The 25,190-nt window shown below is 40.0% G+C and overlaps 1 protein-coding gene across 2 annotated transcripts in view; it reads left to right on the top strand.

Moving 5' to 3' along the window:
* Positions 1-25,190, top strand: part of sos2 (son of sevenless homolog 2 (Drosophila)) — a 44,726-nt gene that overhangs the window by 1,828 nt on the left and 17,708 nt on the right. For both annotated transcript variants that reach the window (XM_039785187.1, XM_039785186.1), the window contains exons 2-7: positions 17,351-17,476; positions 17,650-17,781; positions 18,148-18,312; positions 18,455-18,661; positions 22,515-22,658; positions 23,647-23,757. In XM_039785187.1, coding sequence (XP_039641121.1) covers positions 17,351-17,476; positions 17,650-17,781; positions 18,148-18,312; positions 18,455-18,661; positions 22,515-22,658; positions 23,647-23,757 — 885 coding nt within the window. The remainder of the gene's footprint in view (positions 1-17,350; positions 17,477-17,649; positions 17,782-18,147; positions 18,313-18,454; positions 18,662-22,514; positions 22,659-23,646; positions 23,758-25,190) is intronic.

Genomic DNA, 25,190 nt, shown 5'->3' with positions numbered 1-25,190 from the left:
CTTCCATAAGTATTTGTGCTCAGACTTGCAAACTCATGACAGTCTGGTACTCAGTGCTAACTGAAAACACAAAGTTATCACAGCTCTTTTTTTGTTTCACTGTCAGCATTTTGGGCTTTCTGTTCCATTATGTTATATGCAAAGCCACACTGTTTAGATGCTGGAAGATTCACGACACTCTGCATACTCCTTTCCCTTTTTAAAATGGGTCTGTGTGTAAATCCACAAGGTCCTATCAAGATCCTTTTGTATGTTTACATTTCCTAATGTTATTGGAGCTCAAAAGAGTTGCTAATGAGTTTAAAGAGGGACATAGACTGTTGTGGAAAAGCTGTGTTGTTGTGCATAGTTGAGACAGGACATCTTTTGCTAAGTTTCCATACTGTTGGCATACCTGTGCTGTGCTTTGAGTAACTGTAATCATGATGCATTATGATTACTGTAATCATGATTATAATAATATAATGATAATTATGCATGTAATCATGATGCAATCATGTACATTAGGATGGCACAGTAATGCTGCTCACCTTGGTGACCTGTAGGAGGTTCGAGTTCACCCAAACAGCAGCAACTAGTTTTGACCTGCAAATTGTAATCCAACCAGTTTACTGTTGATGTTTCTCCATTTATGATGCATCCCTTTTAACTTTTAAAAATCAGACAAAAAAAGAAACACTAGAAAATGTCCATTTATCACTGGTGAACACTATTTATTTATCTTTCAGTTGTTGAACTCAAGACTAAGACTTAAACTAAGACTACACGTAGTAGCCCTATACCTTTTTATAATACACACGTTTATTACAGTAGGAACTTCTCAGCATGTGGACTCATTTGAGTTCCTGAAATAGATGTAGAAGTACTGCAGACCAGGTTTATTTTCAAATCATGAAAGATGCATGTCAGTACGCCAAAATAGATTTCTCGGTGTTAGAAGTGCAAACTTTTTGTACTGTGCTGTATTAAAGCTGGTTAACTACCCTCCTTGTTTAAAGTGCAGCTGATCAAGTGTCTACTTAAGACTTCTGCTCTGAGATCAGTTATTGGCACACCCAATCTGCTCTTCCTTCCCTTTTGTAACTCAACTTTGTAAACTCAAAGTAACATGCAAACAATCAAAGTCACTCCAAAAGCCTTTTTGTTTGGATATCCATTATCAGAATTTTGTTTTAAAAACTGTGCTTTGTCCATTTGGGCAACAAGACCCTAAACCTGGTAAGTCAAGAACTTTCTGAAATTATGACATAGACTTTTAAGGCATTAATTTTAGTAACACAAAGTGCCTACAGAGGTAACCTGCCATTGGAATGAATTAGCCATGTAGCAACATTGTGTTTATAAATAACACAACCCTTTTTCTGTCAGTTATCCGTAGCGCAGTAGAGATGGTGTGATGAATCGGTTGAAACTGAGAGAGCAGGTGATGGGCCGTGGTGCCGCGGTTTCATTGTCTCAACTTGTTACACAACTGCCGGAGGGAAAGCTTGTCAGAGATTGACGCAAGAGAGGTTTGTTATGGTTTTGACAGACTGTGACTGGCTGTTTTTCACAGCTGTCCACTGGGGACCGAGGTGGGGGGGGGGGGGTTCGTTGTCAGAAGGACCCATGTGGGTGGATGACTCCACTGCTGAGAATGATTATTGTTTAGAGGCAAGCAAACCTGTTGATGGATAGACACTCGTCAGAGCGGGAGCAGGGAAGTAACTTTGTGATCAACCGGGGAGGTAATTTAAGAAGTGTCACCTGCAGCTGCTGCGTGATCACTTGCAGAATTGCCTCAAAAATGAGACCGACTAATCCAGCTACAACCTATATTTACTGACATTTTACAGATTGACGGATAATAGATGGGCTGAAATGATTTTACGTATGAAAACGGAACTGACACTTCGCTGCAATACAAACAAATAGTTATTCACCTCTATTCACACACAATAAAAAAAAAAGAGGCATATTTTCAGTTGTGATTGAACTGTATTTTTTTTTTAGGAACTATAGGGCACTTAACATTAGGGTTGGGCATCGTTTGGATTTTTACGATTCTGATTCCAATTGCGATTCTTCCTTTCGATTCCGGTTCCAATCGATTCCGATTCTTTGAGTGGTTTATAGTTACCCTCTGAACTGACTTTGTTTCACAGCGAATAACGTTATCTCACATCCCGTTCGCTGTTCAGGTCGCTACTTCAGGCTGCGGCCGACAGTAACGTTACACATCACAGATAAAATTGTTCGTAAAACTCATTATATTGTTTGGGGACAATGACACGGCTGGATAGCTAGCTTGTTTTGTTCAACATCCTGTCAAATTATTTTTACTGATTGCCAACTGTACACAATGTTATTGACTTTGAATCTTGCTAGCATAGCATTAGCTTTCTGGCGCATAGCTGAACTGAAGGGTTCTACGAGCTGAGTGGACTATAAATATCTCCCGTTGCAAAGGGGGGCAAGTGGTATCAAAGGTTCTTCGCTGCGCGTCGGACGGTTCACGCGCTGACATGATCTATATCTGAGCTACTGCGCATGTGCGAGTGCACTCAAAGATAGTACAGAAGAAGAAGAAAAGAGGTCTCACTCTGTAGCTAAAACAGAGACCAGGTGAAAAGAGGATCTGCAGCAGTGAGAGAGAGCTCACTGCTGCAACAAAAATATGGTGTTTTTTTAAAATTAAACCATGTAAACCTATTCTGGTACAACCTTAAAGGAACACGCCGACTTATTGGGAATTTAGCTTATTCACCGTAACCCCCAGAGTTAGACAAGTCGATACATACCCTTCTCATCTCCGTGCGTGCTGTAAAGCTGTCTGACGGATCCAGTGGCATCAGCCCATCACAGAACATGCAGGTGAATGGTTCCAGTAATCCTACTGCTCCGAATAAGTGACAAAAGGGGAAGAATATAGTACTTGGGCGGAGTGATATGCACGCAGCAAGCCTGTCTGAGAATATAGTTCCCGGTTTGTTTACGGATAGAAGATGGCTGTGTCTCATGTTACATTGTTTTTTGTACACGCTGTGACTCTACAAATCACAACATGTAAATAGGAACATGTTGGTGTTATTTTGTCACTTTTGTCACAATTGGGAGCAGTAGGCTAGTTGGAACCAGTTACCTGCAGGATCTGTGCTGGGCTAAGCTAATGCTGGAGCCATCAGATAGCGTTACAGCACGCACGGAGATGAGAAGGGTATGTATCGACTTGTCTTACTCTGGGGGTTACGATGAATAAGCTAAATTCCCAATAAGTCGGCGTGTTCCTTTTAAAATACAATTATGAACCTGAAAATGAGCATAATATGGGCGCTTCAATACCTGACAAAGGACCCCTCGTCGGGCATTAACCCTTACTTAAACTGCAATGTGAGCGACGGGATCATTTAAAAGGCACCTGCGACTACATTGTGCTTCTTCCCTATTTCTGATACCGTGGCGGCAGAAATTCTGACATAGCGGTCCGCCACTAGAAAATCAACATAGAAGAAACACTGGTCTTAAGTAATTTATTTATCAAGCACAAATGCCAAATATTAAATAAATTCTCAAACTTGAAGATTTGCTGCTTTCTCTTTTTTTATGTCATCCTAATTGAATTATTATATTTTTTTTATTTAGGACTGTTAGACAGAAAATGCAATTGGAAGACATTAGCTTTGGCTCTGGGAATTTATCGTCTAAACGATTATGAAAGCAATCATTAGTTGCAGGCCTGGATATTAGTACGTAAGCCCTGTGAGATAACATGTAAGAAATGTGAGCTAAACTGCACAGCTGAAATGATGAGGTGCCTGGTAAAAGTGTGAAGCACCTGAGACTTGAAGTTCTAGCTTTATATTTAACCTGTTAAGATACCGCAACGTCCCAGCTTGGCCGTGGACCTTGCTCTCCATTGTTTCCTGTAATCTCTCCAGTAAATCTAATAATGACAGAAAATACACAAGAAATAATAATAATAATAATAATAATAATAATAATAATAATAATACAAATAAAAAGTTTAATGTCCACATGGAAAATAAGGCTTTTATAATGTCAACCTAATGCCTAATGCTAAAGGTTAAAGCATAAAGCTTGTAGAACACACATGTGCAGCCGTCTGTGTTTCTGTATGTGTCATTGACATTTCATCATGGAGGGGTTCATTTTTTGTCTCCTAGCTGTGTCTGCGTGGCCCCGGCTATTCTGGATCACTGCGGCTCGTGCCTGGTGCTATGCAAGAGCGTCATTTAGCCTCTGACATGTCGGTGTTGATAATAACTGTGCATTCCCCAGGTCTGCTGTTTCACTGGCACCGAGAGAAAGGCCAGAGCTTTGCTGGGTACAGTTTCATTCTAGTTCCATGTTGAGTTAGCGCAGCGCGATGCTGCGGAGTTCACAGGGCTTCATATGCCAACATTTGAAGCTGTGATTGGTCAGGTTACAAGCATTCTTTGTTGTTTGCGTGTGTCTTGTGAACCTGAGTTGTCGCTTAAAATTCACTTGAATTCTTCACTACAGGCCAAAACTTCCAGCTGAGGTCTTTTTAAATTTTTAAATTAAATTTTATTTAGTCACTTGGTTTTGCCACAACTTTCATCCAGGCTAGACAGCGCAGTCACTTCAGCGCAGTCACTTCAGAATCAGACAGATTGACTTGTTACAAGTCACTCTGACGCTTTACTGTATTTGACATTTAGAAAGTGCCTGTACCAGAAACCGGTCTTGCCATATCATAAACGTTTATTTGTGTGTCAGTTTATTTTTATCACCTCATATCTATCTCATCTTTGATTTATTGTCGAGCTGGAGAGTGAAACTTTCCCTTTTAAGGGAGTGACTTACCTAGTGACCTGAAGCCATTCTACTGTGTGCTAAGCTGGCAAATTATACACTAAAAGAAATTACATTTGGGGTGTTCACAGACTGCTGCCACAATCAAATACCAGAATTGTCACTGCAACTCTATATGTTCTTTTAATAGCATCCCTGTAAGAAAAAGGAGGTTCAATATAGCTTGCAAGGTCTTCAAAAAGGAAGCGAATACATTATACTTACTAGTTTGACTTTATATATGCAGCTTGCAACTAATCGTATCCTGCTACCTGCTTTTAGAGCTGATTCAGGTATTTTGTGAACGTATTTTGTATGTGTGCAGTTGTAATTATAGACTTATTTATTTATTTTAGGCATCTTATACCTTTTTATTATCACGTTGACAGTAGAGAGATGACAAGAAATGAGGGGATTCAGACATGAGGAATAATATAATGCAACAAAGGTCCCGGGCTGGACTTGAACGGAGGACGTTGCCGTTCATGGTCAGTGCCTTAACTTAAAGAGAACCATTTCATTTTTTTTTTTGTCATGGTCAGAGGGCATGTACAGTGATCTGCAGCATAAACAAGGATCAAATACTTTGCAGTACTCACCTCAGAAAGTTAATGGCCAGTTTGACGAGTGATCTTCACATTTTATTATTTTAATATTGGGTATTTGGTACTCGGCGGATGTTAATTTCCGCCCTTATGAACTCTGGGTATGTGGATGTGTTTTTCTGGCTTTGCTGCAAAAATGCAAGGAATAAATGCACACAGGAAAAGAAATAGACCATTAGAGCTCCACCCTTTCCACACCAGTTCACATCCACGCATATACCGACTACCTTCACCAATACAAAAACGCCCCAAACACTGCCTGGTCATACTACCACTCACAGCTCATACACTCTGGCTCCAACAACCCCAAGACTCTCTTCTCTACAATAAACAAACTTCTTAATCCCCCTGACAACATTTCTACAACCTTCACAGTGGACAAATGCAACTCTATTCGCTAATTTTTTTTCAATCCAAAATCAACACCATTTACAACAACTTGACCACCTCCCCTGCTCCTTCAACCACCACACCTGCCTCCCCGCCCCTCCACCCTCTCACTCACTCTCTCATTTCTCTTTGCTGTCTCCTGTGGAGCTTTCACATTTCACCAAAGGTATGAACAGCTCCACCTGCAGCCTTGATCCATCCCATCAGCTTTCATTAAAACCTGTCTACCATCCATCGCCCCGCTCATCAATACAATAATCAATTCCTCAAGCTTGCATCAGTCACCCCCGTCCTCAAGAAACCCAGTCTGAATCCGGACACCATGTCCAACCTATCATGCTTGACCTCACTGCTACCTTCAACACCATCAACCACTCCATCCTCCTGTCCCGACTGGAAACCTACTGCAACATCTGTGGCACCGCACTCTCCTGGCTCCGTTCCTATCTCACCAACAGACAACAGTTCATACACATTAACAACTGCACCTCCTCCATTGCTCCTCTTTCACAAGGCGTCCCCCAAGGTTCGGTGCTTGGTCCTTTCCTTTTCGTCCTTTACATCCTGCCACTCGGAAATATCCTACACAAACGTGGTCTTCACTTCCACTGCTACGCTGATGATGTCCAGATCTACATCTCTACCAAATCCATCACCACAACTATATCCTCCACCCTGACCAACTGCCTCATCGATATTCAAACCATGGCTGCGAACAAAGTTCCTCCAACTCAACTACAATAAATCCGACTTGATACTCATCGGCCCGAAATCCCTCACAAAGAACACCCATAACTTCGGTCTCACTGTCAACAACTCCACCCTGTTTCCATCCCCACACATCCGTAACCTGGGAGTCTTCTTCGACAGCAACCTCACTTTTGAAAACCACATCAACCAAATAACCAGAACTGCCTTCTTTCACCTCAAAAACATTGCCCGTCTCCGCCCATCATTCACCTTCTCTGCCGCCGAAACTTTGATTCACACCTTCATCACTTCCAGAATTGACTACGGCAACAGCATCCTCTGTGGTTCACCTGCAAAAGCCTTGAATAAACTCGAATACATCCAAAACTCTGCTGCCCGTCTCCTCACCTCCACCCGTTCCTGTGATCACATCACTCCCGTCCTTCAGAACCTCCACTGGCTCCCTGTCGCATCCGGTTTAAAGTCCTCCTCCTCACCTACAAAGCCCTCCATAACCAGTCTCCTTCCTACCTCATAGACCTGCTCTCCCGACCCCCCCCCCACACCTCGTAACCTCCGCTCCTCTGACGCAGACCTCCTCTCTTCAAAACACTAATCAAAACACACCTCTTCAGATTAGCTTTCCACATACAGTATTCTTACATTTCTCACCTGATAGCTACTGGTTTTATTGTTTTTAATTGCTTTTAATATGCTTGTTTTATGTGTTGCTTTTATTGCTTATCTGTATTAATGTGATATATGTGCTGGTTTTTACTAAGTGTCTGAGTAACATGAAAAGCGCTATATAAATAAAATTCATTATTATTATCACCTTTTTTATTTAAAGTTGAATTAGAGCTTGGCAATATATCTATCGTGATAGGAGACTAGATATCGTCTTAGATTTGGGATATCGTAATATGACAGTCAAGTCTTTTCCTTGTTTTAAAGGCTGCATTACAGTAAAGTGATGTCATTTTCTGAACTTACTAGACTGTTGTAACTGTTCTATTATTTGCCTTTACCCACTTAGTCATTATATCCACATTACTGATGAATATTTATCAAACATTTCATTGTGTAAATATTTTGTGAAAGCACCAATAGTCAACACTACAATATCGTTGCGTTATCGAATAAACATATTACAGAGCAAGTGACATAATCTGCTCCCCATTGTCCTCATGCAGCACGTTGTCAAGTCTTTCAGATGAGCTTCGTGTGTTGATGGGACAGGATGTTCCTGGTAACAGGTTGCACTTTGTGTGCACCAGCCCCGAGCCGTCCACATAGGCGGGCTGATTAATACACATGTTCTCCACCCTTCCCAGAATATTGAATCAAGTCTGTGAACACCAGTTTGTCCTCAGATGGGGTTCAGGCAGAGGATGGGTGGATGCAGGCAGGCAAGGGTCACTGGGTCAGGTCAGACTGGGGTCACGGCGAGGCCACATGCTGTCAACGGCACGTCCACTAGCCATTGTCCTGATGATGTGAACGTAAGGAGGGCTAGCTAAATGTCAGGGGGGTGTGTGTGTGTGTGTGTGTGTGTGTGTGTGTGTGTGTGTGTGTGTGTGTGTGTGTGTGTGTGTGAATTTGTATTTCCTTGTGTGCATGTGTGTTTGTCATCTACAGTATGTCTTGGCACATTTGCCTTGTGTTTCTGTTTGTGTTGGTCCAAAGGATTACCTCTGTTTATGTGTCTTTGTCTTTGTGTGTGTGTGTGTGTGTGTGTGTGTGTGTCGTTTATGTCTGAAACCATGCGTTGTGTGTGTGTGTGTGTGTGTGTGTGTGTTTTAATGTGTGTGTGTGTGCCTGTTGTCTCGGAGTTGATCTCTGGCCTGTGGTTCCCCAGACAGTCTGGTTGTAATGGCAGATGATGTCATGGCATGAATCACAAACAGTGACAAATGCTCGGGTATAATAACAAGCCCTACCCCCACCTCTACAACACACACACACACACACACACGCCACATTACCTGCAACCTGAGCCTGATGCAGCCCCATATACACAGCCAGGAGAATAATCAATTGAATTAGAAATGTTAACCCTGTATTAACACCGTCCGGCCTCTATTATTACCCCCAACTTTTCTGTTCTTTTGCCACCAGCACACACAACAACACCTGATCCCTCGGTGTGTGTTACAGTTGAGCTGTGCATAGGGTTGGGCATCGAGAACTGATTCCTAATCGGAATCGTTTCAAAAATTACGATTCCATTGGAATCGTTTCTTTATTGGAATCGTTTGGAGGATTTGGTTTCAAATCTGATCATAGGTTCCAAATTTAATATGCGCAAGTTTTGGTTTCCGTAGCAGCCAGGCGCTTGTTGTGTTGCAGCCGTGCAGCACAGTAAGCGGAGCTCTAGTGTGGCTTTATTTCGCATTGTAAAAGCTGTAAAACTGCAATCCACCTATGAATCAAAATAAAACTTTCCTCTTATTTGTGAAATAAGCATCTAACCCGTTTCACCAGAATCGATAAGAACCGGAATCGAAAGGAAGAATCGGAATTGGAATCAGAATCGTTAAAATCCAAACGATGCCCATTCCTAGCTGTGCATGATTTTTCTTTTTTACTATAGTGCAAGCTGAATAAAAAGGTGACCTGCATCTCTTCATAGCAACTATACATTCAGATCATTCTGAACTACTTTGTCATATTTTATGTGCATGTATCAGCTCCTTGCTACATTTCACAACTAATACTTTTGATGATGTCGCACTTTTGGGGTAAAACAATCTTCTTTTGAGGTTAAATGTCAGTGGTTTGGAGATTTAGAGAAATGCTGCGTGTACTTTTTCCACTTTCAGAGTATTTCCCCTTAACTTTCACTTGTGTGCTACACAGTATGCTCCATTGTTTTCTGTCAGATCTCATTACTTCAGCATGTTGTGGCAGAGCATGTTCACAATGTTATGTTCAAGATACTGTGTGAATATACAGTATGTAACTAACGCAGTTATATTCATGTAATATTATTTCATAATCTGGGTCTGTACAGACGCTGTAATGTGATGGTGCCACCAGTTTCCTAAAAGGGTTTTATAAACATGCTTAAAATTGCATGAGAACCCTATTTTTTTGCAGATTGTCTGTCTGGTGTCTTCAGCAATGTCCTCTGTGTTATCCTTCTGAGAGGTTCTTCGATTGGTTTTAGAAAATAATATTGGACCACTTCTGCTCTGTGTGTTCTGCACCTATACAGGGCTACAATTACATTTTTATTATCAAATAAATCTTTTCAGGTATTCTGTTTTGTCTATAAAATGTCTGGGGAAAAAAAATAAAATATAGATATAATTATTATTATTATTATTATATTTTTTTTTTTATTTTTTTTTTAAACTAAAATCAATTTTATTCATTTATTTGACAGGGACAATATAAAAATGGTTACATTTAAATTATAAAACATACCTAGACAAACGACCACTATGAACAAATCTGCAGATTTATCGATAATGGAGTAATTATAAGTTGCAGCCCAATATTAAATTATAACATCTAAAGGGCTATAACTAAGCTGACTTAACGATTAAACAATTTAAAAATGGTTATCCGCTGAGCACTAGTTTTATGATGCTGCAGTGATGGCGCAGAGCTGTTGGTCCATTTTTTTTAAAGGAAAACCCTGTGTGTTTCACGGACAATGGCATTTTGTACATTTATTCATTTCTACTCGGTGTGTGAGCTACTTGCATTTTAGCTAGAAATGAATATAGGTATGTTACTGTAAGATGCTGATGATAAAACTAACCAGTTGGATCTTTTTCCCTGGTAGTTCTACAGTATGTCTGCATTTGAATCCTGGTTTCCCCTCTCCTGGCTTTGGCTCTGCTCCAGTCTGTGTGCAGTGCACTGCTGCCTCCTCGTACACGCACATCAATACCTCTCAGTCTGCTGCTATGATCTGCTCTCCCCCGGGGGGCTTCGCTCTGTGTGGGTAGAGAACAAGGCAGGAGGGGAGGGGAGGCTGGATGGATGGATGGAGGGGGGAAAGGGAGAGTTAGCAAGCGCTGGGACTTCCTGTACGCTAGCCTTTCCCTTCTTAATGGAGCTGACCCATGAAACTGAACACCTTAACATGGCACAGGAGGATGTGCATGAAGGCTTTACATATGATCGAGATACATTTTAATGTCTTGGCCTTCATGCAGTGGTAGAGTGGGAAATAAGTAAGCCTGCAACTAAGATTGATAAACCTAAAGATACTAAATTCACAATTAGGGGGCAGTGACAATATATACCATGAGACATTATAAATATATAGAAATGTGTCTACTATGAGAGATTTAGGGCTGTAAATAACTATTATTTTCATTATCGATTTAATCTGCCTATTGTTTCCTCACTTAATAGATTCATCTTTTTTTTTTTTATTTTAAACGTCAAAACTGTGAAATATGCCATATTAAAGTTCACTATCATATGTAAAAGACAAAAGCCACAAATCTTCATATTTGAGAAGCTAGAACCGGCAAATATTTGTCATTCTGCTTGAAAAATGACCATAACAATTGATCAAAATAGTTGCTTATTATTTATCAACCAATCAATTAATAGACCTATGCTTTTAGGTAACTATCCCTTTTAATATATCTGGAAGTAGTCGACCATTGTGGATAGTGTGTCAAATCAATGATTAAGACTACTTAATGGCAATATTGTTTTTTATATGATTTTTGTATTGTGATGAGGTGCTCTCTGATGTGTTGGGTATCAAATTTGCCCAAAACCTAGATCTCATATTATTTATTCATTAACCAACTCAATTGACTTTCCAAGAACTTTTACTATGTAAAGATATATATTGATATTGTGATAGAAAATACCTATACTTATATTGTAATCATAGCTGAAACCTGTAAAGATTTACAGGTTTCCGCTTCTCAATTGTCAATATTTGCTGGTGTTCTTAGTCTTCAGTGATAGGAAACTTAATAAATGGGGGCTAAACTTTGTGAGGGCCATCTTTCACAGTTTGTTGACATTTTATACACTAATTGAGGAAATAATTGACAGATTACTGAAAAGAATCAATTGCAGCTCTAATTGTCAGATATCCATCCAATCCATATTACCCACCATATTTACAATGGTATAGAACAGAATAGTAGCATAACCCCACATTTGAGTGAATGTTTGGTGTTTTTGCTTGAGAAATGAGGCAAAAATTAATGGATTATCAAAGTTTTATTTTCTGTTTGACTAATTGATTAATTGATTGATTGGTTCATCATTTTAGCACTTGTCTTTGCTACTTTCCACCAGAATGAAAGCTCATTTTGCCATGCAGAACGGGTGATCATTTTGACATTTACGCCAAATTCCTTAGTGAATCTGTTGTCTTGAGCATATTTTACTTGGTGCCCATTTAAAGTAAAGAGGGAGGATGTTTTGAATTTACCTACCATTGTGTTTCTGCAAGAGAGAAGTTCTTTTTTCTACCGTGAGAAAAACTATGTCTCTTTTCTCTTATGTTTTGGTTGCTTTTCAAATTCAGGAGTTCCCCTGCTATTTCACTTTGCCTGCGCTTACTTCAGGGTCCGCCGCCAACTATATTAGACCATGTTGCATCCATCACCCATTAGGATCAAGTTTCAGTGATACTGTAAATACTCTGAGCAGCAGTCATACCTGCTCATGGCCCCGCTCTGCTTTCAGTCCGCAACTTAGACGTCGTCATCAAGCAGATCTGACAGTTTCACTGGGAGCAGCTGGCTCATACCAGAGAGCCCAGAGATTCAAACCAGAGAGTCAGTCAATGAAATGTATTATTAAATGCTTTCTATGAAGATGTATTTTCACTAACTCATTTACTATCCAATAGGGTTGGGTATCGAGAACTGATTCCTACTTGGAATCGTTTCAAAAATTACGATTCCATCAGAATCGTTTCTTTATTGGAATCGTTTGGAGGATTTGGTTTATAATCTGATCATGGGTTCCAAATTTAACATGCTTAAGTTTTGGGTTCCGTAGCTTTCATGCGCTTGTTGGGTTGCAGCCTTCGAGCACAGTAAGCGGCGCTCTAGTGTGGCTTTATTTTACGTTGAAAAGCCCGGGAAAACTGCAACCCACCATTGAATCAAAATAAAACTTTCCTCTTATTTGTGAAATAAGCATGTGACGCGTTTCAACTCCACCCCTCAAAGAATCAGAATCGAGAATCGATAAGAACCGGAATCGAAAGGAAGAATCGGAATTGGAATCGGAATCGTTAAAATCCAAACGATGCCCAACCCTACTATCCAAGCAGGTATGCCATTATCGTTTTCTCGATTAATCGTTTGGTCTCCAAAAGTGAAAAATGCCCATTACAATTTCCAGACCATAGTGACCTTATTTTAAATATCCTTTTGTCCAACCAACAGTCAAAAAGTCAAGAATATTCCGTTTATCGTATAAGACTAAAAAAAATACATGTCAACTCAATACAAATACACTCAATTACATGTGAGAAGCTGAAACTGCTACATGTCTGTCTCTTTTACAAAAAAAGATTTACATGATTATGTGTTAAAATTGTTGCAGGATAATATAACTCAAAGATATTCCGTTTATTAGCATAGAAAACACATGGAAAATATAGACATTTTGAGAAGCTTGTGGCCAGTGTATTCTGGACATTTTTTGAAAATTTGACTTAAACAATTAGTTGATTGTCAAAATTGTAGCAGATACATTTTCTATTAATTGACAAATTGTTTCAAAGTGCAGACTGTCTTGTATTGTAGTACGACAATACGATCCATTTTGGTACCTGTATAACAGGTCACTTTTTGTTATGTTTTTTTTATTCAAATGACATTCAGATTTGTGTATTTTTGTTGCTCCGTGTCCCATCATGACATTGTTGGAGATAGACAACACTTGTTGGAAGTGGGCCTCTCAGAAACGGGCCAACTATTCTGTGAATGGAGTCAGGGGAAACCCCCGTAGTTTCAGTGTGGTGACTCACAGCTCCTGGTGTCCTGTGGAATTTGGTCAAGTGCCTATTTGCGGTCGAGAGGATATATCTCATAGCTTACTTCTGCTTTGATATATCATTTTTTTCCAAGTAGAGTTGATACTTGTGGTTTATTTATAACTGTTAGGTCTTGTGAGTGTGCATCAAAACAGAAATGACGTACAGAAATGTAAACGAGGACAGAGCTGGGGCTTCAGATTTTCCAGCTCCTCTTCTTTTTTCTTTTTTTTTCCTTTTTTTCATCTGAATGTAATTATTGAATCAGAATTTGAATCCAACCAGATCTAGGCGAGCAGGGGGTCTTTTTATATAGTCTCCTAAGTGAGAATTTCACCTTCAAACTCAACAAATGAACTTAAAATTGAGACAGAGGGGACATCCTGCCTGTCGCTGCATCTCTGTTAAGTCAGAGCACAAGAATGCATGAAGCTTGATCTGTGTTGACCTTTTAACTCTCTTCTCACATTCCTTAATCCGGGGACAATGTTTTGTCATCCTAATGCCCCACTTTACTATATGCCAGGGTAATTCCATCACTAGCATGTGAACAGGCATGGCTTTTGTGAGGCGAGTGTAAATGTTGTGCTGTCTTTCTATCCACCTCTCTATTTTTTATTTTATTTTATTTTTTTCTCCCCCTCTAAGTCTGCTTTGGGTGCTATAATAGTATCTCAACTGACAGCATTCCTGCAAGAGGGCACGGCCCAAATGACGACAACTTTTGGGAGGTTGGAGGGTGGTGGGGGGGTGTTCTTCTCCTTCCACTTGTAGACCTGATGAAGCCACACCTTCTTGGCTTTCTGCACCTAAAACCACACCTTCTGTCTGGCTGGTTCCACCCTCAGGACTCCCACTCCTGAGAAAGCCTGGATGACGTTTTCCTTTTTTATAGAGATTATATTTGTTTTAGATTTATTGTTTAGCAGCAATTTGAGGCTGAATAATTGTCGTTGATGGGAAGTGGGTTTATTTTTATTATTTTTTTGCTGCTAGACATTACACAAAGATGCTGATGGATTGGTGTGCTTTGGCCCAAAGTGACACATCTTATATGCTTCATGTTACTGCAGAACAAGCATTTCATAGGTTTCATATGTTTTCGATTGGTTTCCTACATTCCAGGCAGACATTTTTAATCATTCTTTTCAGTGCAGTAAAAATAATTAACATCCATACCTGATATTTGCTTGAGAGACGTAATTCTTCACAGTGAACATTTAGTTGGCTTGAAATTATTTGTTTTATTTTATGTTACTAGGGACAGTTTTGAAAAATCTGCCTTGGTGGTGCATTCAAGGACACACTAATATCCAAATATTTCCACAGTCAGCTGCTAAAGAGCTTTGCATTCACAAATTGTGTTGTTTGGTTAAAAATTACAATGTCAAATTGTTAATTTTGGTTGTTTTCTGTCTTTTAAAGTCACAGTGAAACACTGTGTTCCGTGATCTGACGTATTTCCCTGTGAAAGGTGATATGTGGGCAGAGTATAGTTACGAGAGGGATCCAGATTCGATGAGATTGCTCAAAAGCGTGTAGAATTTATTAAATACAGTGCAATAAGGCGCTGTAGAGTCCCCCATCAAACTTTCGTTACCCGTGATGTTTGATCAGGAGTTGCAGGAAAGGCAAGAAATCAATCAAATCAATTTAAACCACATTCAGTTTTTTGCCAGCTAACATCAAACACACGGCTCCTACTATATCTCTCTGCTACCTACAGCAACCTACGAGCTAATAGTGAAGAGCAGTTTTATATGATTGAAGGGGTTAACTAAGTTAGTTAGCTAAATCGTGTGATTTGATTAATATATGTATATCCCCCGAGTTTTAAGTTTTAACATTTTAAAGTAAAGAGGGGCATTTTGATATAAAAAAAAAAACACCCTAACATGTATATAACCAGAGATCAATTAACACAGACAGACAGAATTAGATGTCTGAGCTTTCTTAAAAGCAACAACAAGGATGTGTTGTTTAAATCCCTCCTGCTACAGTAAGTGTATTGCCAAGTAATAATAATGTAAATTTGGTGGCTGGGTTGGGTCAGTGGGTAGAGCAGGCGCACATATAGTGAGAGGCTTATGCTTCAACGCAGAGGTCCAGGGTTCGAATCCGACCTGTGACAATTTCCTGCATGTCTTCCCCCTCTCTCTCTCACCTAGCTGTCTTATCAATACATTTTTTTTTTTTTAAAAAGGCAGAAAAGCCCAAAAAATAATCTTAAAAAAATAATGTAAATTTGACACACAAGTGACCAAATGTTCACTGTGATGAATTGCTTAAATCAAGCAAGTTGTATGCCTCTGCAATTTGAATTTCACACAGTTGTTAAATAAATGGAAACTAACTTATTGATTGTATACTTTGGAAATTTACCATGAAAGTTACATGTAATTTGTATTTAATGGGCTGAAGCATGCAGAAACCACCAATATGACCCTTTTTTAAAACGAAGAGAAGGTGTTTGTCTTCAATCAGTCATTGTCTGTACTTGCTGTCTTGACGTCATAAAATGTGACCTGAGCCTCAATGAGCTGCGTCATACCAGGTGTTACGATCAGTTTCACATATTACAGTTTCAGTTAACATCATGTGGACCGCGCAGAAGAAAGTGTTCTTCATCCTTCTTAGGGATGTAACGGTATGAAAATTTAAACTCACGGTTATAGTGACCAAAATTATCACAGTTTTCGGTTTTATCCACATCGTAGCAGAACACTTATTGAAATATGAATAAACGTAGCTTTAACGTTTAGACAGATAACGTGCAGTAAAACCCATGACAGTTTAGCATGCTACAGAATAGTTTCAACTTACGTTCTGGGCTACACACATCACTTCAAGAAGTCCGAAAACGGGAAAGGAACGATAAAGAAAAAAGTGTTTTACAGCTGCTGTTCTGTCCCCTTCTCCTGTCTGAGCGCGAGTGATTGGCAGGAGATCAAAGCGATGATTCTCGTCACTGATTGGTCAATCATCTCAGGAGAGAGAGCAAGTGTTATGCTGCGTTCCAGGCAACCCGTAACACGTGTTTTCACAACCTTCTACCGGTGAAAGTGCCCTGGAACGGCAGTCAAACCCGTAACTTACTACCCATGAAATGGTACCAGATGGTTGTACTCCCAGTTACAGTTTTTGACGTCACACACGCATAAACAACAATGATGCTGTACAGACGCCGGTGATTAACGGTGACAAACAGAAATAAATAGACCTAAATAAGCAACGTAAAGTAATTCCGCACATTGTAATCAAAACAATACACATACGATTGTGTACTACTACAGGTTATGTTTATTAAATGAAGTCCAAAATATGTCGCCGACTAGAAATCGCTAGTATCAGCTAGCTAGAAGGGTTTGTAGTGACTTTGCCTGGAATGCTACCAAGTCGTGAGTCGTGACTTGAAGTCCTAACTTACGGCCTTAAAATTGTGTCTGGAACGCAGCATTACTGTGGCCTTTTTTTACAAGGCTGATGGATGTCCTGAGCGCTGTCATCTCCTCCTTTGGCCATGATTCCAACTTCAAGAAACGCATGTTGTAGGCTACGCAGTGCGCCTGCGCGGCAACTTCAGGAGACTCGGATGAAGCTGGGAAGGATTAAACACAGGGTTTCCACACCGTGGTGATCCACCGTGATAATAATGTTTTAAATGAAAACGGTAATTGTTATCGTCAATATTTTTACCGTGGTTTACCGTTACACCGGTAATCGTTTCATCCCTAGTCCTTCTCTTAGAGTACCAATTAAAAATTAAACCTCCGCAAACCTTTACCGGTTTTTAAGTTACAGGATGCTCTTTCAACCATCTTACTGTATCGGTCACTCATGTCTCTTTGTATACGTCGTCTCTAACATTCAGGTACAGAAGCAGGTCCACCCAAACCTCTTGGCGAAGGAGGATGCCCTGCAGCACATCGAGGAGCTGATCCTACAGCTGCTCAACATGCTGTGTGTGGCCCAACCTCGCTCCGTGCAGGACGTGGAGGTAGGTAGTCTAAATATGAATTCACAATATGTTTTAAATTGACAAAATGCCGTTAGTAAACATGTGATACCACAGCAGCATTCCACATAACAAACTGAATACTTGCAGCTTTCAATCATCTTAATGCTTCCAAATTCATCAAGTGTTAAATGAGTAATTTCCCCGTATTCCAGGAACGCGTCCAGAAAACCTTTCCCCACCCGATAGATAAGTGGGCGATTGCTGACGCCCAGTCAGCTATTGAGAAACGCAAGAGGAGAAACCCCTTACTACTCCCCGTGGACAAGATACACCCACTGCTTAAGGTAAAGACCTCCTGAAGACCCCAAAATGATGTTTTTTTTAAAAAACAATTTGGGGAAAATAAAGTATGAAAGTATTTAGATTGAAAGGCATGCCTCAATTTACATATTCTGGAGTGTTCCTATAAGACGTAGTCAACTCTGACGCAAGTGCCAAAAAGTTACGGCAGTTGTTGGGAAATATTTGTAATTCAATTTAGCTTACTGTTTTGACAGCTTGGTTCAGACTAATTGAGTTGCCCTGAACTGATCTGGTCCTTCAAGCAGGTTCAGACAAACATTAAGAATCATTTTTGAACTGCTGTTTAACCCATGCATAATACTAAACATGTTTTTGTTCTGCTTCTTCATTTAATTTCTTTTCAACAGGAGGTTTTGGGCTATAAAGTGGACTACCATGTTTCCCTGTACATTGTGGCTGTGCTTGAATACATATCAGCAGACATACTGAAACTGGCGGGCAACTATGTCGGCAACATTCGGCACTATGAAATCAGCCAGCAGGACATAAAGGTGTCTATGTGTGCAGACAAGGTGAGAATTTGAGAAAAGGGAAAAAAAGCTGACACCTGTGTACGGCACCCAGTTTGATGGATGCAGGTTCTGGGCATTTGTAAATAATCATAGAAGACAATTGTGTTGACTCTGATTGGTTGATGGTTTCTGCTGTTTCCAGGTATTGATGGACATGTTTGACCAGGAGGAGGACATCGGCTTGATGTCTCAGTGCACAGAGGAGCCGTCGTCCTCTGGGGAGCTCACGTACGACGACCTGGTGAGGCTTGAAATCGCAGAGGAGCGGCAGTACCTGCGAGAGCTCGACCTCATCATTAAAGTGTTCCGCCAGCACTTCCTGTCCAACCCCAAAATCTTCACGCCTCAGGTGAGGAAGATTTGCACAGTTAATTAACTGTCAAAATTGCAGTGTTGTTTATTTCTCGATTTGGAGTTTGAACAAAGTAGGAATTGTTTCACGTCGGTCACTCATGTAGACATGCTGGTGTGCACAATCACTGATCAAAATACTTGGAATAGAGTAACCTCTAAGCATTATCATCTTATTTTGACATATTTGTTTTCCTTGTGCTGAAAAGGGGTTACATCAACTTCTAAAATCTCTAGTTGGCACAGAAGTTATTTTGTAAAACACAAATGCTAGAGTATATTTACATGGGTTCTTTCTTTATCATTTTGCCTTATTTTTTACCCCAAGTAGCTCCCCGGATATTGTATGTATAGCTGTCCACTGTTCCTTTATACTAAGAATGGGTTAAATGCATCATAATAATAATTAAGCATAATAAAATTTGTGTGTATGTGCCGAATTAAGAATAATAATAATAATTTTCGTGTGTGTGTGTGTGTGTGTGTGTGTGTGTGTATATATATATATATATGCGCGCGCAACGTTAGCTAACAAAAGCTTGACTTGTCACTCTGAAGTTTATCTTAAAAAAAAAAAAAACATCTGGAATCATCATTTTGGAAACATCTTATCACAGATTATCACCTCTGATAAAGCTTAGCAACAATTAACTTTTTACAGCTGCTCATCGCCGTGTTTAACATAAGTGTATCACAAGAAAGAGAAGTGTATCACAAGACTGGTAATAAACTACATTAGAAACTCTGGATGTTGCATATTAATGAAGTGTAAAATAATGGCGGCTCCACAATGATAGTATTGGATTAAAAATGGATAAAAACAAAAATCAATAACCCCTTGTAAGACGACCAACCATCATTCCCTAATGGATTTATTCACTTAAAGGTTTGGATACTAATGAAAGGTAAAATGGCATACTCCATCTCTTGTGCTGAATACAGTAACTGTTGCCAGCTCACTCAAAAGCCATCTTATAAACAACATGTCAAGGTTCCAGCTAACTGTTAACCTAATTACAAAGCAATTGCAGCCAAATCCAGCGTAAGAACATTTACAGATTTCAGCTGAAACTCTGTAATCGGCTAACTGGTAATCGGCATCAGGAAGCACTTTGAAATACCCAAACAATGTTTTAGTGTTTGTTGATTCATGTCATTAAACCTGAAGTAGAGACAGCCTGACAGTTGTATTTTTCCTCTTCCCCTTCAAGTCTGAATATTGCTTGGACAGGACTGAAACTTCTCAGTCGTGGGCTCTTCCAACCTGCAGACAGAACAAATGCCAAATTATTCTCATGTTATCTGAGATTAAAGACATTTGTTTTTTCGATTATCCTGTATGTAGAAGGTCGCATGCTCAGGACTGTAAACAGTCAATATGCCCATGCCTAATAAAAAGGCTCCCAACTATTTTGTACCATCTCCTGTGGCACCACCCATGCTCTCTGAACCATCCAGTAAATAGACATTCATGTCTGTCTCAGAGGGATAACCAAAGAAACAAATTGCTAATTACATTGTGTCTAATATGGCAATTAAGTGCTCTGAATTCCCTGAAAAATAGAGAAAAAAAGTATGGGTAAGGAGTTGAATAGTGGGCCTATGGGTTGAAAAAGAAGTGAATGGAAAGTTGAGTTTAATGGGTCGCTGTGGCTTTGTATATTTTGGGTTGGGTAATTTGTGGTATCATTTGGGTGAGGAGGATAAACCTTTTGCGAGGCCCAGTGGAATGCAGAACATGTAATTATGTTGAGACAGGAACAACATCTGCAACCCTCGCCAAAATAACCTCAATTATGTCTGTTGAAACGCAGCATAATCTGAAATTACTTGGGAGATGTCAGGAAAGTGTTAGGGTCAAATAATGACAGGACTGAACTTCTATTCAGACTTTAGCAGCCAATAATCACTCTGGGCTATTTTAGTGATCTCGTCTGCTTGAATAATGATTTCCTCAGCCAAATTGAGCCTGTTGTTGTTGTTTAGTGCTCATTCTCGCCACTTTTTTTTTTTTGTGCGTTTATCTAAGGGAGAGAGGCCAAGGATGGGAGCTCTTTCAGTAACACCCTACTGCACACTCCTATGGTTAAACTCTGTTAGTGTGTTTACATGCACTTAAGTAACCAGGTTATTGTTGGTTTTCTGTGGTAAGATGATTGCTTTAACCTCAGTTTGACAGTGCAGATGTAGAAACAGCAGCATTTATATTTACTTTGCTTACATTTGTGCAAATTGGTACCATTAAAAGTATGCCGAATTTTTCTATTAGCAGCTCCCGCTTGCAGTGTACCCATGGATGTACAGAGAGCTATCGCTAGATTACTTTGATGCAAAAGAAAACTTAAAGGTGCCCTGCCACACGTATTTCATTACTTTGTGGTAATGTCTGAAGTTCTACCATGGACTCTGTAACACATTTTTTTTGTGGAAAAAATGCCTTGGTTACCTTGTTTCAAGCCATTCTAGCGTGGTATAGAAAGCCTACAGGAAGACTCAGCTCGATTTGTGTCAGTTCTCATTAATATTCAACGAGCTAAGCTGCTTGACTGAGGATGCTGATAGCCAGGCTCTCATTGGCTAGCTGTTAGCCAATGAAAGCCTGGCTATCAGCATTCTTTACCCAGCGCAACTAGGCGAGCTCATGAATAGTAATGAGCTCAGGCAACACCACGTCAGACTGACCAGCTTTTGTAATTGGCCACATTTCTCCGCTTATTTCTTTTCAGTGGCTAAAGCTGACAGAGGAGGTAGCAGTTCATTTTCACATTCACGACATAACACAAACACATATGGACCTAACATACAAATACAAGTAAAAACGGTTTTGTGTGGCAGGACACCTTTTAAAAACGTTATCATTCTCAGACGTTGAAGTTTCGGAGTTGGAAATGGCGTCTTTTTTCCTCTATGATTTCTAAGCGGATTCATGGACTCTCCTGATATCCCCAGGAAGTGAACGTCACACTGAATCTAAAAATAAGTGTATCGTATTTGTGTTTTCCGATCTGACTGAGTTATGACTCTGAGAAGTACGAATTCTGACACAAATTGTTGAAATAGGGCACTTAAGGTTTTAAAGTACCTTAACTGCCTCCATGAGCTGTGTCACTGCTTCAGCTCTAGCTGCTGGCCATGTTGATTAGCAGGCCAAATCAGCTTTAATATAAGGGGTTGAGAAAAACATCGTTGACAGAGATATTTGCAGGAAAAACCTCTTGATCATGTAGACGATGAAGGTTTTTGACAGGATTGTATGTACTTGAATAAGACTTAAGACAGAAAAATATTTCTGTGCCTACATGTGGTGGAATGAAAGGAGCATCCCTGCATACAAAATAATTGTTTCCTAAGTTTGACTGACACAAAAATAATAAGTGTAAATAAATCAGTTTTCACAATACTGTCTGTCTAAATGCTCCAACCAAGAGAGAAAAAAATTCTAATCACGGACCAGCTGCATGTAGACATGTTTTTAATGTTTATGCTATCTCCCATTTTGTGTCATACCCAGTTTCTTGTGTTTATGTGAACGTAGTTTTTACATCCTCAAGACAACAAGTCTCCAATCTCTAATCTCTAAAAAGGATTAAAAAAAAATGGATGCAGCAGAACCGGTTTTATTCCATGCATTACTCTTCCTTGTCAAAACTTGGCATGTACATTACCCACAACGCAACTCGAATCAAGGCCTGTAAATAGACTTTGATGTCTGGAGTTCCCCTTGTAGTACTAGGAGGTAAGTAGGGTAATTGGCCCCTCTCTCTATGACAGACCTTACTAGCTGGTTTAAGGATTCGGGCCTAACGCGGTAACCTTTTAGTCAACACGCCTCCTGTTGTCTTGTTGTGCAGGATGTTGAGGTGATCTTCAGTAACATCCTAGACATCCACGAGCTGACGGTGAAGCTGCTCGGACTGATCGAGGATGCCGTGGAGATGACAGCGGATGGCAGCCCTCATCCGCTGGTGGGCAGCTGCTTTGAAGATCTAGCAGAGGTATGAAGCTTTTCTGACCCGAAAACCTAAAAACACAATAGTTCAAGATGTGTGTCGTTAAATAGAAAGTTAACATTTCCCATCTGCATGATTGCATTTGATTGCATCATTCCAGCAGACTTTTCAATGGCATTTGCCAGCACACAGTTTTTTTTCCCTACATCTAACATCTATTTGGATAGACAGTTCTTTCTGTGAGAAACACTAAAAAGAAACACTAAAAAATGTAGAATGGTGCAGATCGCGAATAGCAAATTGTGAATCAAACGGGTGATGTTGCACCTCTTAAATGCACAATCCTAGTTTTTCTACTAACCCCACAATAAACTTAGCCTGGCTCCGCCCTCCTACGTACTTCCGCTCAATTTTCATTTCGCTTCAGTACGCCGTCTGAGTTTGTGGTATAGTCTTGGGTTTTCTTGACCAAAGTTTTTGGCGGTCCAATCAGCGAACCGAGGGAGTGGCTGAGAACGATGGCGTTGAGGACGTGCGCTAGAAAGATGCGAGCGAAGCCATTCGGTCCGTTGTGGCAACGCCGCCAAATATCCAGAAGTTAAAGCCCGAGCAAGAACAATCTTTGCGGAGTTGTGTTGGTGGCCATGATGTTGTGGCCCTCCTCCCCACGGAGTTCGGGAAAAGTAAACCCCCATACATAGGGAAATGCTGTACTCGGTTAATATTTTTGTTCTTATTGACATCACCTGCAGGACCTCTCACAAAGGTTACACAGTAAACACTTTTACTATGTTTGTATCATTTACTGTCCGTAAACTTGTTAATAAAACTAGGCAGTTTGTAAGTGTTACGTTCCATTAAGCAACATGTTAAATACTGTAAATAAGGAGCTCAGTAACTAATCCTTCTTGAAAGACAAGTAGCTAATGTGTACCATGGATATTGGCTTGTATCCGTCATACTGCTTGCATCTCAGCATCCTTATCATCGTGTAAGAATATTAAGTGTTGAGTTATTCTCTCCACGTCTACAGGAGCAGGCATTTGACCCCTACGAGACCTTGTCTCAGGATATCCTCAGTAGGGATTTCCACGAGCACTTCAACAACCTGATGGCACGGTCCACCGCCGGCCTCTACTTTCAGGTAAGATGTTTAAATCAACCACATACACATTTGACACGTTAGATTCTGAGGGGCGCACAGATAATGGGAAAATTACTAATAATAATGTTTAGGTCTGGGCTCGTTTGGGCTATACTATACAGAAAAGTAATCAAAAAGATCGTGATTTTCCAAATTTTGGGACATGTCACTTGTAATCTTCAAGAATATGGTGATAGCAGTACAGATAGCATAACACAGAAATTGACATAACTTTTTTTTTTTTTTTTTTTTTTTGGGCATTTCCACCTTTTTAATGATAGGAAAGCATTGAAAGGGGGAGAGAGAGGGGGAAGACATGCAGAAAATCGTCCCAGGTTGGACTTGAACCCTGGACCTTCTGCGTTGAGGCATAAACCTCTGTATATGTGCGCCCGCTCTACCGACTGCGCTAACCTGGCCACCAATTGCCAAATGTCTTTAACTTAAACACTGAGGTGTGGTTGGAAGCTATACCACATCTCCTTTTAAATAAATGGTTTGTATTCAATTATTATAAACAGTACATAATATTTTAGTATTAAAGTCTGAGTCTTGGTATCATTGTTAATTGTTATGTTAAAATATGCAACATTTCGTACGAAAATACACCCACTCCCTTCTTTCCTGTCATTCTCAAATATATAAACTTTCTTATAAAGCAAAAATGCCATAAACCTAAAAAGAAGGAAAAAAAATATTTCTTTTAATATGAAGATAAAAGTAGGTCATTTATGTGTTTACACCAAGCAAACCGTGTTTGAATATTTGTTCCTGTTTTGCTTTTGAAGTGAACCTGGTGGAATTCCTCTAAATATCGTTTGAGGGCATGTCATGACATATTCAGCGTCCTGTGTACAGTTCATTCATTGCTGCCGCATTGTTTTATTTGGACATTCCTCACAAGAATAGCATTGAATTATGCTCGGTGGGGTGCAGTTTGGCAGCCTTTGAAGATGAAATATTTGCTGGTGTTTTCTCAGGCCAAAGAGCGGCGAGTCTGACCGTTTCACATGAAGCTGAGCTTTAATCTCACAACAGTATTTACAGTATGAGGTTGTTTTCTGCTGTTCTTCTCAAGGTTTTAAACACCAATCTGCTATTTTAGTAAAGGGACATTAAGATTGTATGTTAATGGACCTACTGTACATCTTCCTGCTCTCAGTATTGTAGTAAAGCCATAAACTTAATAAGCTGCTGCTGACTGACCGTCCTGCAGCCCTACTGTACCTCAGGTTGCGGCCTCGCTGTGTTTACCCTTAAACCACCAGTCTGACCCCAGTTAGATCAACAGCGATGACACTGTCCTCTGATTACCCACACTCAGTGTTTATTTTCATATACTCCTTGGATGAGAGTGAGGGAAAGGGCACATAAGTTAAAAATAAAGCTTTATATTTGCACCGTATTGATAGCACCACGGTATTCGTTTTAAA

This window comes from Perca fluviatilis, chromosome 20 (assembly GCF_010015445.1).
Source record: "Perca fluviatilis chromosome 20, GENO_Pfluv_1.0, whole genome shotgun sequence".
NCBI classification, from domain to species: Eukaryota; Metazoa; Chordata; class Actinopteri; order Perciformes; family Percidae; genus Perca; species Perca fluviatilis.
The sequence above is the reverse complement of the archived record's forward strand: the minus strand, read 5'-3'. Positions and strand labels throughout refer to the sequence as shown.